General features: G+C 61.4%; 1 protein-coding gene across 9 annotated transcripts in view; it reads left to right on the top strand.

Moving 5' to 3' along the window:
- ORC4 (origin recognition complex subunit 4) overlaps nt 1-13,328 on the top strand; it is a 28,466-nt gene that overhangs the window by 10,107 nt on the left and 5,031 nt on the right. For all 9 annotated transcript variants that reach the window (XM_083494971.1, XM_083494978.1, XM_083494972.1 and 6 more), the window contains 4 exons: nt 211-296; nt 10,994-11,042; nt 11,838-11,989; nt 12,630-12,803. In XM_083494971.1, the coding sequence (XP_083351097.1) occupies nt 211-296; nt 10,994-11,042; nt 11,838-11,989; nt 12,630-12,803 (461 nt within the window). The remainder of the gene's footprint in view (nt 1-210; nt 297-10,993; nt 11,043-11,837; nt 11,990-12,629; nt 12,804-13,328) is intronic.

Raw genomic sequence — 13,328 nt, 5'->3', positions numbered from 1 at the left:
GCTAGCTTTCATCATTCTGAAACTAAGGATCCAATGCATCTTTGAGAAAAATGAGCATGTGATCCTTGGATACTTAATGACATTTCTAAAATTTGCTTTGGATGCTATTATTTGTTGAAATATAAAATGCATTCTTTTTTCTGTCTTTCTAGTGGGGTTTATAGAATTTCCAAATCTAGAATATTACGTGTATTTGCAATTGTCTTCTAGGGTTACTACAGACCAGTGATAAAATTGCTCTTAAGGAGATTACAAGACAGCTAAATCTAGAAAATGTGGTTGGAGATAAAGTTTTTGTAAGTAAAACATTTAGCTGTACTTAAAAATATATACAGTGGTGCCTCGCAAGACGAAATTAATTCGTTCCGCAATTCTCTTCGTCTTGCGGTTTTTTCGTCTTGCGATGCACGGTTTCCCATAGGAATGCATTGAAAATCAATTAATGCGTTCCTAGCGAAACCACCTTCAGACCAGGTCCGGGGACAGTCTGTCCCCCGACCTCTTCTGAAGGCTGGGGGGGGGGGACAGGGGCTTTTCTTTACACTGCCAGCCTTCAGAAGGCTGTTCTGAGGGCTGGCGGTGGGAGGGGAGGCCCTTCTTCCCACCTCCCGCCCCGCAAGCTCCGGGCGGCCGTGCTTCGGGTGACAGGCTGCCGCCCCGAGCCTCGCGCGCCTGGCGGGACCTCCTGCCGGGCGCGCAAGGCTTGCAGGCATTCGCCCGAAGCAAGGGGAGCTCTCCGAAGGGCTCCCCGTGCTTCGGGTGACAGGCTGCCGCCCCGAGCCTCGCGCGCCTGGCGGGACCTCCTGCCGGGCGCGCGAGGCTTGCAGGCATTCGCCCGAAGCAAGGGGAGCTCTCCGAAGGGCTCCCCGTGCTTCGGGTGACAGGCTGCCGCAGGCTGCCGCCCCGAGCCTCGCGCGCCTGGCGGGACCTCCTGCCGGGCGCGCGAGGCTTGCAGGCATTCGCCCGAAGCAAGGGGAGCTCTCCGAAGGGCTCCCCGTGCTTCGGGTGACAGGCTGCCGCAGGCTGCCGCCCGAGCCTCGCGCGCCTGGCGGGACCTCCTGCCGGGCGCGCGAGGCTTGCAGGCATTCGCCCGAAGCAAGGGGAGCTCTCCGAAGGGCTCCCCGTGCTTCGGGTGACAGGCTGCCGCAGACTGCCGCCCCGAGCCTCGCGCGCCCGGCGGGACCTCCTGCCGGGCGCGCGAGGCTTGCAGGCATTCGCCCGAAGCAAGGGGAGCTCTCCGAAGGGCTCCCCGTGCTTCGGGTGACAGGCTGCCGCCCCGAGCCTCGCGCGCCCGGCGGGACCTCCTGCCGGGCGCGCAAGGCTTGCAGGCATTCGCCCGAAGCAAGGGGAGCTCTCCGAAGGGCTCCCCGTGCTTCGGGTGACAGGCTGCCGCAGGCTGCCGCCCCGAGCCTCGCGCGCCTGGCGGGACCTCCTGCCGGGCGCGCGAGGCTTGCAGGCATTCGCCCGAAGCAAGGGGAGCTCTCCGAAGGGCTCCCCGTGCTTCGGGTGACAGGCTGCCGCAGGCTGCCGCCCCGAGCCTCGCGCGCCTGGCGGGACCTCCTGCCGGGCGCGCGAGGCTTGCAGGCATTCGCCCGAAGCAAGGGGAGCTCTCCGAAGGGCTCCCCGTGCTTCGGGTGACAGGCTGCCGCCCCGAGCCTCGCGCGCCCGGCGGGACCTCCTGCCGGGCGCGCAAGGCTTGCAGGCATTCGCCCGAAGCAAGGGGAGCTCTCCGAAGGGCTCCCCGTGCTTCGGGTGACAGGCTGCCGCCCCGAGCCTCGCGCGCCCGGCGGGACCTCCTGCCGGGCGCGCGAGGCTTGCAGGCATTCGCCCGAAGCAAGGGGAGCTCTCCGGAGGGCTCCCCGTGCTTCGGGTGACAGGCTGCCGCAGGCTGCCGCCCGAGCCTCGCGCGCCCGGCGGGACCTCCTGCCGGGCGCGCGAGGCTTGCAGACACTCGCCCAAAGATTTTAAAATGCTGGGGGTCGGGAGCGAAGCGTTCGCTCCCGCCCGCCAGCATTTTGGGATCGCCTGGGGCAGCGGAGAAGTCTCCGCTGTCCCGGGAAGGCAGGCGGGGGGGAGCAGGGACCTTTGCCCCCCGCCGGCCTTCAGGAGAGGTCCAGGACCTCTTCTGGGGGCCGGCTGTGGGCGAAGGTCTTTGCTCCCGACCGCCAGCATTTTAAAAGAGGTCCCCGGAGATTTCCCTATGGGCTTTCGTCTTGCGAGGCAAGCCCATAGGGAAATTCGTCTTGCGAAGCGCCTCCAAAGCAGAAAACCCTTTCGTCTTGCGGGTTTTCCGTCTTGCGAGGCATTCGTCTTGCGGGGTACCACTGTAGTCCACATTGTTGTACTCTTTCAACTTGTAACTATATCCATATGCTGCAAAATCATGAAACCGTGTAAGGGGCATTGCAAATGCATTTTTCCCTTTTAGATTTCTTAGACTGCAACACAACCAGCTGGGTTATTATTATTTAATTGTTTATTTAATTGTTTATTGTTATTCTCCCACTTACCTGAAGGCAGAAAAAATGTCATCATTCCTATGTTGTCCCTCCCCTTTAGTGACATTTTTTCCCTGTTCTTGCTTGAAGCAGGTCTTTATATTATTATTAATATGCCACCCAGCTGACTGAGTTGCCCCACTCTGGATGGTTCCCAACAAGATAATAAAAGCACTATAAAACAGCCATTAAAAACTTCCCTGTAGAGGGCTGCCTTCACATGTCTTCTAAAAGTCATATAGTTATTTATCTGTTTATCCCCTGCAACTGATTATTCCGCTCTGATTACACTTTGTAGAAGCTGTTGCATTTTTATTTTTATTTTTGCAATAGCATACAGTTCTACAAAATACAATGGATGGGATTCTGGGGGTGTTGTTCTGGGGGTCCCCCCCCCACCAAAGAAAAGCCAATTTCACATGGTACAGTGGTGGTGGGAGGAGAGGGGGAAGCCCTGCTGCACAAATGGGAATGTTTGTGCATAGGTTCTGCAGATAGGCACTCATTTGGTGAATCCTGCTACATGTTTTTATTTTAAAGCTTAATATCTACCAGATAATCATTCAGATGTTGTTATCTTTTAGGGTAGTTTTGCAGAAAACCTCACGTTTCTTCTTGAAGCATTAAAGAGAGGCTTGCAGGCATTCGCCCGAAGCAAGGGGAGCTCTCCGAAGGGCTCCCCGTGCTTCGGTGACAGGCTGCCGCCCCGAGCCTCGCGCGCCTGGCGGGACCTCCTGCCGGGCGCGCGAGGCTTGCAGGCATTCGCCCGAAGCAAGGGGAGCTCTCCGAAGGGCTCCCCGTGCTTCGGGTGACAGGCTGCCGCCCCGAGCCTCGCGCGCCTGGCGGGACCTCCTGCCGGGCGCGCGAGGCTTGCAGGCATTCGCCCGAAGCAAGGGGAGCTCTCCGAAGGGCTCCCCGTGCTTCGGGTGACAGGCTGCCGCCCCGAGCCTCGCGCGCCTGGCGGGACCTCCTGCCGGGCGCGCGAGGCTTGCAGGCATTCGCCCGAAGCAAGGGGAGCTCTCCGAAGGGCTCCCCGTGGTTCGGGTGACAGGCTGCCGCAGGCTGCCGCCCCGAGCCTCGCGCGCCCGGCGGGACCTCCTGCCGGGCGCGCGAGACTTGCAGGCATTCGCCCGAAGCAAGGGGAGCTCTCCGAAGGGCTCCCCGTGCTTCGGGTGACAGGCTGCCGCCCCGAGCCTCGCGCGCCTGGCGGGACCTCCTGCCGGGCGCGCAAGGCTTGCAGGCATTCGCCCGAAGCAAGGGGAGCTCTCCGAAGGGCTCCCCGTGCTTCGGGTGACAGGCTGCCGCCCCGAGCCTCGCGCGCCTGGCGGGACCTCCTGCCGGGCGCGCGAGGCTTGCAGGCATTCGCCCGAAGCAAGGGGAGCTCTCCGAAGGGCTCCCCGTGCTTCGGGTGACAGGCTGCCGCAGGCTGCCGCCCCGAGCCTCGCGCGCCCGGCGGGACCTCCTGCCGGGCGCGCGAGGCTTGCAGGCATTCGCCCGAAGCAAGGGGAGCTCTCCGAAGGGCTCCCCGTGCTTCGGGTGACAGGCTGCCGCCCCGAGCCTCGCGCGCCTGGCGGGACCTCCTGCCGGGCGCGCAAGGCTTGCAGGCATTCGCCCGAAGCAAGGGGAGCTCTCCGAAGGGCTCCCCGTGCTTCGGGTGACAGGCTGCCGCCCCGAGCCTCACGCGCCTGGCGGGACCTCCTGCCGGGCGCGCGAGGCTTGCAGGCATTCGCCCGAAGCAAGGGGAGCTCTCCGAAGGGCTCCCCGTGCTTCGGGTGACAGGCTGCCGCCCCGAGCCTCACGCGCCCGGCGGGACCTCCTGCCGGGCGCGCGAGGCTTGCAGGCATTGGCCCGAAGCAAGGGGAGCTCTCCGAAGGGCTCCCCGTGCTTCGGGTGACAGGCTGCCGCCCCGAGCCTCGCGCGCCTGGCGGGACCTCCTGCCGGGCGCGCAAGGCTTGCAGGCATTCGCCCGAAGCAAGGGGAGCTCTCCGAAGGGCTCCCCGTGCTTCGGGTGACAGGCTGCCGCCCCGAGCCTCGCGCGCCTGGCGGGACCTCCTGCCGGGCGCGCGAGGCTTGCAGGCATTCGCCCGAAGCAAGGGGAGCTCTCCGAAGGGCTCCCCGTGCTTCGGGTGACAGGCTGCCGCAGGCTGCCGCCCCGAGCCTCGCGCGCCCGGCGGGACCTCCTGCCGGGCGCGCGAGGCTTGCAGGCATTCGCCCGAAGCAAGGGGAGCTCTCCGAAGGGCTCCCCGTGCTTCGGGTGACAGGCTGCCGCCCCGAGCCTCGCGCGCCTGGCGGGACCTGCCGGGCGCGCAAGGCTTGCAGGCATTCGCCCGAAGCAAGGGGAGCTCTCCGAAGGGCTCCCCGTGCTTCGGGTGACAGGCTGCCGCCCCGAGCCTCGCGCGCCTGGCGGGACCTCCTGCCGGGCGCGCAAGGCTTGCAGGCATTCGCCCGAAGCAAGGGGAGCTCTCCGAAGGGCTCCCCGTGCTTCGGGTGACAGGCTGCCGCAGGCTGCCGCCCCGAGCCTCGCGCGCCTGGCGGGACCTCCTGCCGGGCGCGCGAGGCTTGCAGGCATTCGCCCGAAGCAAGGGGAGCTCTCCGAAGGGCTCCCCGTGCTTCGGGTGACAGGCTGCCGCCCCGAGCCTCGCGCGCCCGGCGGGACCTCCTGCCGGGCGCGCGAGGCTTGCAGGCATTCGCCCGAAGCAAGGGGAGCTCTCCGAAGGGCTCCCCGTGCTTCGGGTGACAGGCTGCCGCAGGCTGCCGCCCCGAGCCTCGCGCGCCTGGCGGGACCTCCTGCCGGGCGCGCGAGGCTTGCAGGCATTCGCCCGAAGCAAGGGGAGCTCTCCGAAGGGCTCCCCGTGCTTCGGGTGACAGGCTGCCGCAGGCTGCCGCCCGAGCCTCGCGCGCCTGGCGGGACCTCCTGCCGGGCGCGCGAGGCTTGCAGGCATTCGCCCGAAGCAAGGGGAGCTCTCCGAAGGGCTCCCCGTGCTTCGGGTGACAGGCTGCCGCAGGCTGCCGCCCCGAGCCTCGCGCGCCTGGCGGGACCTCCTGCCGGGCGCGCGAGGCTTGCAGGCATTCGCCCGAAGCAAGGGGAGCTCTCCGAAGGGCTCCCCGTGCTTCGGGTGACAGGCTGCCGCAGGCTGCCGCCCCGAGCCTCGCGCGCCTGGCGGGACCTCCTGCCGGGCGCGCGAGGCTTGCAGGCATTCGCCCGAAGCAAGGGGAGCTCTCCGAAGGGCTCCCCGTGCTTCGGGTGACAGGCTGCCGCAGGCTGCCGCCCCGAGCCTCGCGCGCCTGGCGGGACCTCCTGCCGGGCGCGCGAGGCTTGCAGGCATTCGCCCGAAGCAAGGGGAGCTCTCCGAAGGGCTCCCCGTGCTTCGGTGACAGGCTGCCGCCCCGAGCCTCGCGCGCCTGGCGGGACCTCCTGCCGGGCGCGCGAGGCTTGCAGGCATTCGCCCGAAGCAAGGGGAGCTCTCCGAAGGGCTCCCCGTGCTTCGGGTGACAGGCTGCCGCCCCGAGCCTCGCGCGCCTGGCGGGACCTCCTGCCGGGCGCGCGAGGCTTGCAGGCATTCGCCCGAAGCAAGGGGAGCTCTCCGAAGGGCTCCCCGTGCTTCGGGTGACAGGCTGCCGCCCCGAGCCTCGCGCGCCTGGCGGGACCTCCTGCCGGGCGCGCGAGGCTTGCAGGCATTCGCCCGAAGCAAGGGGAGCTCTCCGAAGGGCTCCCCGTGGTTCGGGTGACAGGCTGCCGCAGGCTGCCGCCCCGAGCCTCGCGCGCCCGGCGGGACCTCCTGCCGGGCGCGCGAGACTTGCAGGCATTCGCCCGAAGCAAGGGGAGCTCTCCGAAGGGCTCCCCGTGCTTCGGGTGACAGGCTGCCGCCCCGAGCCTCGCGCGCCTGGCGGGACCTCCTGCCGGGCGCGCAAGGCTTGCAGGCATTCGCCCGAAGCAAGGGGAGCTCTCCGAAGGGCTCCCCGTGCTTCGGGTGACAGGCTGCCGCCCCGAGCCTCGCGCGCCTGGCGGGACCTCCTGCCGGGCGCGCGAGGCTTGCAGGCATTCGCCCGAAGCAAGGGGAGCTCTCCGAAGGGCTCCCCGTGCTTCGGGTGACAGGCTGCCGCAGGCTGCCGCCCCGAGCCTCGCGCGCCCGGCGGGACCTCCTGCCGGGCGCGCGAGGCTTGCAGGCATTCGCCCGAAGCAAGGGGAGCTCTCCGAAGGGCTCCCCGTGCTTCGGGTGACAGGCTGCCGCCCCGAGCCTCGCGCGCCTGGCGGGACCTCCTGCCGGGCGCGCAAGGCTTGCAGGCATTCGCCCGAAGCAAGGGGAGCTCTCCGAAGGGCTCCCCGTGCTTCGGGTGACAGGCTGCCGCCCCGAGCCTCACGCGCCTGGCGGGACCTCCTGCCGGGCGCGCGAGGCTTGCAGGCATTCGCCCGAAGCAAGGGGAGCTCTCCGAAGGGCTCCCCGTGCTTCGGGTGACAGGCTGCCGCCCCGAGCCTCACGCGCCCGGCGGGACCTCCTGCCGGGCGCGCGAGGCTTGCAGGCATTGGCCCGAAGCAAGGGGAGCTCTCCGAAGGGCTCCCCGTGCTTCGGGTGACAGGCTGCCGCCCCGAGCCTCGCGCGCCTGGCGGGACCTCCTGCCGGGCGCGCGAGGCTTGCAGGCATTCGCCCGAAGCAAGGGGAGCTCTCCGAAGGGCTCCCCGTGCTTCGGGTGACAGGCTGCCGCCCCGAGCCTCGCGCGCCTGGCGGGACCTCCTGCCGGGCGCGCGAGGCTTGCAGGCATTCGCCCGAAGCAAGGGGAGCTCTCCGAAGGGCTCCCCGTGCTTCGGGTGACAGGCTGCCGCAGGCTGCCGCCCCGAGCCTCGCGCGCCCGGCGGGACCTCCTGCCGGGCGCGCGAGGCTTGCAGGCATTCGCCCGAAGCAAGGGGAGCTCTCCGAAGGGCTCCCCGTGCTTCGGGTGACAGGCTGCCGCCCCGAGCCTCGCGCGCCTGGCGGGACCTGCCGGGCGCGCAAGGCTTGCAGGCATTCGCCCGAAGCAAGGGGAGCTCTCCGAAGGGCTCCCCGTGCTTCGGGTGACAGGCTGCCGCCCCGAGCCTCGCGCGCCTGGCGGGACCTCCTGCCGGGCGCGCAAGGCTTGCAGGCATTCGCCCGAAGCAAGGGGAGCTCTCCGAAGGGCTCCCCGTGCTTCGGGTGACAGGCTGCCGCAGGCTGCCGCCCCGAGCCTCGCGCGCCTGGCGGGACCTCCTGCCGGGCGCGCGAGGCTTGCAGGCATTCGCCCGAAGCAAGGGGAGCTCTCCGAAGGGCTCCCCGTGCTTCGGGTGACAGGCTGCCGCCCCGAGCCTCGCGCGCCCGGCGGGACCTCCTGCCGGGCGCGCGAGGCTTGCAGGCATTCGCCCGAAGCAAGGGGAGCTCTCCGAAGGGCTCCCCGTGCTTCGGGTGACAGGCTGCCGCAGGCTGCCGCCCCGAGCCTCGCGCGCCTGGCGGGACCTCCTGCCGGGCGCGCGAGGCTTGCAGGCATTCGCCCGAAGCAAGGGGAGCTCTCCGAAGGGCTCCCCGTGCTTCGGGTGACAGGCTGCCGCAGGCTGCCGCCCGAGCCTCGCGCGCCTGGCGGGACCTCCTGCCGGGCGCGCGAGGCTTGCAGGCATTCGCCCGAAGCAAGGGGAGCTCTCCGAAGGGCTCCCCGTGCTTCGGGTGACAGGCTGCCGCAGGCTGCCGCCCCGAGCCTCGCGCGCCTGGCGGGACCTCCTGCCGGGCGCGCGAGGCTTGCAGGCATTCGCCCGAAGCAAGGGGAGCTCTCCGAAGGGCTCCCCGTGCTTCGGGTGACAGGCTGCCGCAGGCTGCCGCCCCGAGCCTCGCGCGCCTGGCGGGACCTCCTGCCGGGCGCGCGAGGCTTGCAGGCATTCGCCCGAAGCAAGGGGAGCTCTCCGAAGGGCTCCCCGTGCTTCGGGTGACAGGCTGCCGCAGGCTGCCGCCCCGAGCCTCGCGCGCCTGGCGGGACCTCCTGCCGGGCGCGCGAGGCTTGCAGGCATTCGCCCGAAGCAAGGGGAGCTCTCCGAAGGGCTCCCCGTGCTTCGGGTGACAGGCTGCCGCAGGCTGCCGCCCCGAGCCTCGCGCGCCTGGCGGGACCTCCTGCCGGGCGCGCGAGGCTTGCAGGCATTCGCCCGAAGCAAGGGGAGCTCTCCGAAGGGCTCCCCGTGCTTCGGGTGACAGGCTGCCGCAGGCTGCCGCCCCGAGCCTCGCGCGCCTGGCGGGACCTCCTGCCGGGCGCGCGAGGCTTGCAGGCATTCGCCCGAAGCAAGGGGAGCTCTCCGAAGGGCTCCCCGTGCTTCGGGTGACAGGCTGCCGCCCCGAGCCTTGCGCGCCCGGCGGGACCTCCTTCCGGGCGCGCAAGGCTTGCAGGCATTCGCCCGAAGCAAGGGGAGCTCTCCGAAGGGCTCCCCGTGCTTCGGGTGACAGGCTGCCGCCCCGAGCCTCGCGCGCCTGGCGGGACCTCCTGCCGGGCGCGCGAGGCTTGCAGGCATTCGCCCGAAGCAAGGGGAGCTCTCCGAAGGGCTCCCCGTGCTTCGGGTGACAGGCTGCCGCAGACTGCCGCCCCGAGCCTCGCGCGCCCGGCGGGACCTCCTGCCGGGCGCGCGAGGCTTGCAGGCATTCGCCCGAAGCAAGGGGAGCTCTCCGAAGGGCTCCCCGTGCTTCGGGTGACAGGCTGCCGCCCCGAGCCTCGCGCGCCCGGCGGGACCTCCTGCCGGGCGCGCAAGGCTTGCAGGCATTCGCCCGAAGCAAGGGGAGCTCTCCGAAGGGCTCCCCGTGCTTCGGGTGACAGGCTGCCGCAGGCTGCCGCCCCGAGCCTCGCGCGCCTGGCGGGACCTCCTGCCGGGCGCGCGAGGCTTGCAGGCATTCGCCCGAAGCAAGGGGAGCTCTCCGAAGGGCTCCCCGTGCTTCGGGTGACAGGCTGCCGCAGGCTGCCGCCCCGAGCCTCGCGCGCCTGGCGGGACCTCCTGCCGGGCGCGCGAGGCTTGCAGGCATTCGCCCGAAGCAAGGGGAGCTCTCCGAAGGGCTCCCCGTGCTTCGGGTGACAGGCTGCCGCCCCGAGCCTCGCGCGCCCGGCGGGACCTCCTGCCGGGCGCGCAAGGCTTGCAGGCATTCGCCCGAAGCAAGGGGAGCTCTCCGAAGGGCTCCCCGTGCTTCGGGTGACAGGCTGCCGCCCCGAGCCTCGCGCGCCCGGCGGGACCTCCTGCCGGGCGCGCGAGGCTTGCAGGCATTCGCCCGAAGCAAGGGGAGCTCTCCGGAGGGCTCCCCGTGCTTCGGGTGACAGGCTGCCGCAGGCTGCCGCCCGAGCCTCGCGCGCCCGGCGGGACCTCCTGCCGGGCGCGCGAGGCTTGCAGACACTCGCCCAAAGATTTTAAAATGCTGGGGGTCGGGAGCGAAGCGTTCGCTCCCGCCCGCCAGCATTTTGGGATCGCCTGGGGCAGCGGAGAAGTCTCCGCTGTCCCGGGAAGGCAGGCGGGGGGGAGCAGGGACCTTTGCCCCCCGCCGGCCTTCAGGAGAGGTCCAGGACCTCTTCTGGGGGCCGGCTGTGGGCGAAGGTCTTTGCTCCCGACCGCCAGCATTTTAAAAGAGGTCCCCGGAGATTTCCCTATGGGCTTTCGTCTTGCGAGGCAAGCCCATAGGGAAATTCGTCTTGCGAAGCGCCTCCAAAGCAGAAAACCCTTTCGTCTTGCGGGTTTTCCGTCTTGCGAGGCATTCGTCTTGCGGGGTACCACTGTAGTCCACATTGTTGTACTCTTTCAACTTGTAACTATATCCATATGCTGCAAAATCATGAAACCGTGTAAGGGGCATTGCAAATGCATTTTTCCCTTTTAGATTTCTTAGACTGCAACACAACCAGCTGGGTTATTATTATTTAATTGTTTATTTAATTGTTTATTGTTATTCTCCCACTTACCTGAAGGCAGAAAAAATGTCATCATTCCTATGTTGTCCCTCCCCTTTAGTGACATTTTTTCCCTGTTCTTGCTTGAAGCAGGTCTTTATATTATTATTAATATGCCACCCAGCTGACTGAGTTGCCCCACTCTGGATGGTTCCCAACAAGATAATAAAAGCACTATAAAACAGCCATTAAAAACTTCCCTGTAGAGGGCTGCCTTCACATGTCTTCTAAAAGTCATATAGTTATTTATCTGTTTATCCCCTGCAACTGATTATTCCGCTCTGATTACACTTTGTAGAAGCTGTTGCATTTTTATTTTTATTTTTGCAATAGCATACAGTTCTACAAAATACAATGGATGGGATTCTGGGGGTGTTGTTCTGGGGGTCCCCCCCCCACCAAAGAAAAGCCAATTTCACATGGTACAGTGGTGGTGGGAGGAGAGGGGGAAGCCCTGCTGCACAAATGGGAATGTTTGTGCATAGGTTCTGCAGATAGGCACTCATTTGGTGAATCCTGCTACATGTTTTTATTTTAAAGCTTAATATCTACCAGATAATCATTCAGATGTTGTTATCTTTTAGGGTAGTTTTGCAGAAAACCTCACGTTTCTTCTTGAAGCATTAAAGAGAGGTAAACATATTTTCTTGGTGATTAATAACACGTTATTGGGGGTTAATGACAAACACTAATACCTACTCTATCCAGATTACTAACTGGTATCCATTAGCATCTCTACAACCCCTGTTTTAAAGCAGCTGCACTGGTTGCCAGATTGTTTGCAGGCTCAGTTCAAGCTGCACACTTTGGTATTTAAAGCTCTAAGCAACGTAGGCCCCAAATATCTGACAGCTTGACTCCTTCTCTACTGTCTCCTTCTCTCAGACCATTAAGATCAGCAGAGGAGCCCCTATTGGTATTTCTGTGTCCCACAGAAGTTTGCGATTGCCCACTAGGGAGTGGGTATTCTCTGGTAGCTGCTAAATTGTGGAATTCTCTCCTCCTTGAGGTGCATCTATCATCCTTGTGGTACAGTTTTCCCCCTATGCTGAAGACGTGCCTCTTTACCCTGATCTTTGTAACTTTATTCTCTGTTTTTTATATTGTAGTTCCGCTGCTGCATTAAATATTAGTATCATTCTATTTTAAATTGTATCATTGTTTTGTCACAACCCTCCCTGAGACCTTATGGTGAAGGGTGGGTAAGAAAATCTGTAACTTGATTACTGCAGTAAAGGAACTAAAGTGAAATGTTAAGTGCCTTTGCCTTCTTACAATGAATTGGACGTTCTTGCTAAATTGCAAGTTATGTTACAGTTCTTTCAGTTGCTTGCAAAGAGATTACCTGTTGAGCTAGTGGAAGTCTTTGTGTAGAACCACTTAATTGAATTGGGTCCCTAATATTTACCCATTTGTTTTATGTGTTAGGTGACCGTGCTCACAGTTGCCCGGTTCTGTTCATCCTAGATGAGTTTGATCTGTTTGTTCATCATAAGAACCAGACTTTGCTGTATAACCTCTTTGATGTGTCCCAGTCAGCACAGACACCTATAGCTGTTGTTGGTCTGACTTGTAGGCTGGTAAAATGAATTTACTTTTCTCTTAATATATGTCGCCACCAGTGCATGCAAATTCAGATGATGACTAGTAAAGATGCTTCTCTTTAATTGGCTAGAGACCCTGTGCAGAGAAAAGTAAGAGACTTTTAGGGATTGTGAATCATTTTCATTATTAAATAAAGAATGCTACTTTAACCACACTTAGTAGAACTTCCTGTGTGTGCTACTGGAGTTGAAATAGCTTAGTCAGTTGAAAAGCTTCTGTTCTAATGAGGTTTGATTGAGAAATCTTAACATGAAATACCTGTTCAAATAATCATTTTTAATAGATAATAGAATTCAGATAAAAATAATTTAAATAAGTTGCCAACACTGGTATGCCTAATAAACTGAAAACTAACCTAGATATTTGATAGTAACTGTGATCCCTAGAATTTTCTGTGACAAGCATTTAACCTATGTATACAGAATTTCAAATAAACTGTTTCATAATGTATGTATTGAAGTTGTCATTCTGCAGAGCTGGGAAATGCTCAAGCATAATTCTGAGGTCAGTTTTCATCTTTAAAAAGTAAAAAAAAAGGTAAAAAAGTTATCTAGCAATTGATATGTTTTCTCGTAGATTTCTTACGTTTTTGTTCTGTTTGCAATTTTTCACTAGGACATTCTTGAACTCATGGAGAAGAGAGTGAAGTCAAGATTTTCACACCGGCAAATATACTTAATGAATTCATTTGATTTTAAAAAATATCTGAATATTTGTAAAGAACAGTTATCCCTGCCTGCAGAATTTCCAGAAAAGTCATTTATTCAGAAATGGAATAAGAATGTACAGGTAATTGAAATAATAGTAATAATCAGTCAATTGTAATTTCTTGCTGAAGATCTTCAAACTGCTGGGTAACAGCGCTTATACAGCTTAAAAAGGAATGCATTGGAATGTACTTATTCCAGTAGAAATTAGGATCCAAGTTATTGTGTATGTTAGTGCACAGACTTCCACTTGTGAAATGGAAATTTCCCCTCCTCTTCCTTGCAAATGCCCCTTTGGTGACCTCAAAATCAGCTCTAGTATCTAGGTGTGTATCTGAAGAAGTGTGCACGCACATGAAAGCTTTTGCCAAGAACAAACTTAGTTGGTCTCTAAGGTGCTACTGGACAATTTTTTTATTTTTTTTTATACAGTATATTTAGATTGTAGAGTGAAGATATCAAACACTGTTATGAAGAGCAACTATGGTAAAATTACTGCATTTATCACATTTTTAATACGACCCCTTTCAAACAGGTACATAAAAATTGCCCAAGTGAGGTAAATTAGTACATAATGACATCATCCTATAAACTGAGTTTTTCTAAA

The sequence above is a fragment of the Podarcis liolepis genome (genome assembly GCF_965112155.1).
Source record: "Podarcis liolepis genome assembly, chromosome: 1".
Taxonomy (NCBI): Eukaryota; Metazoa; Chordata; class Lepidosauria; order Squamata; family Lacertidae; genus Podarcis; species Podarcis liolepis.
Note: the sequence above shows the minus strand (reverse complement) of the source record. Positions and strands in the feature narration are given on the sequence as shown.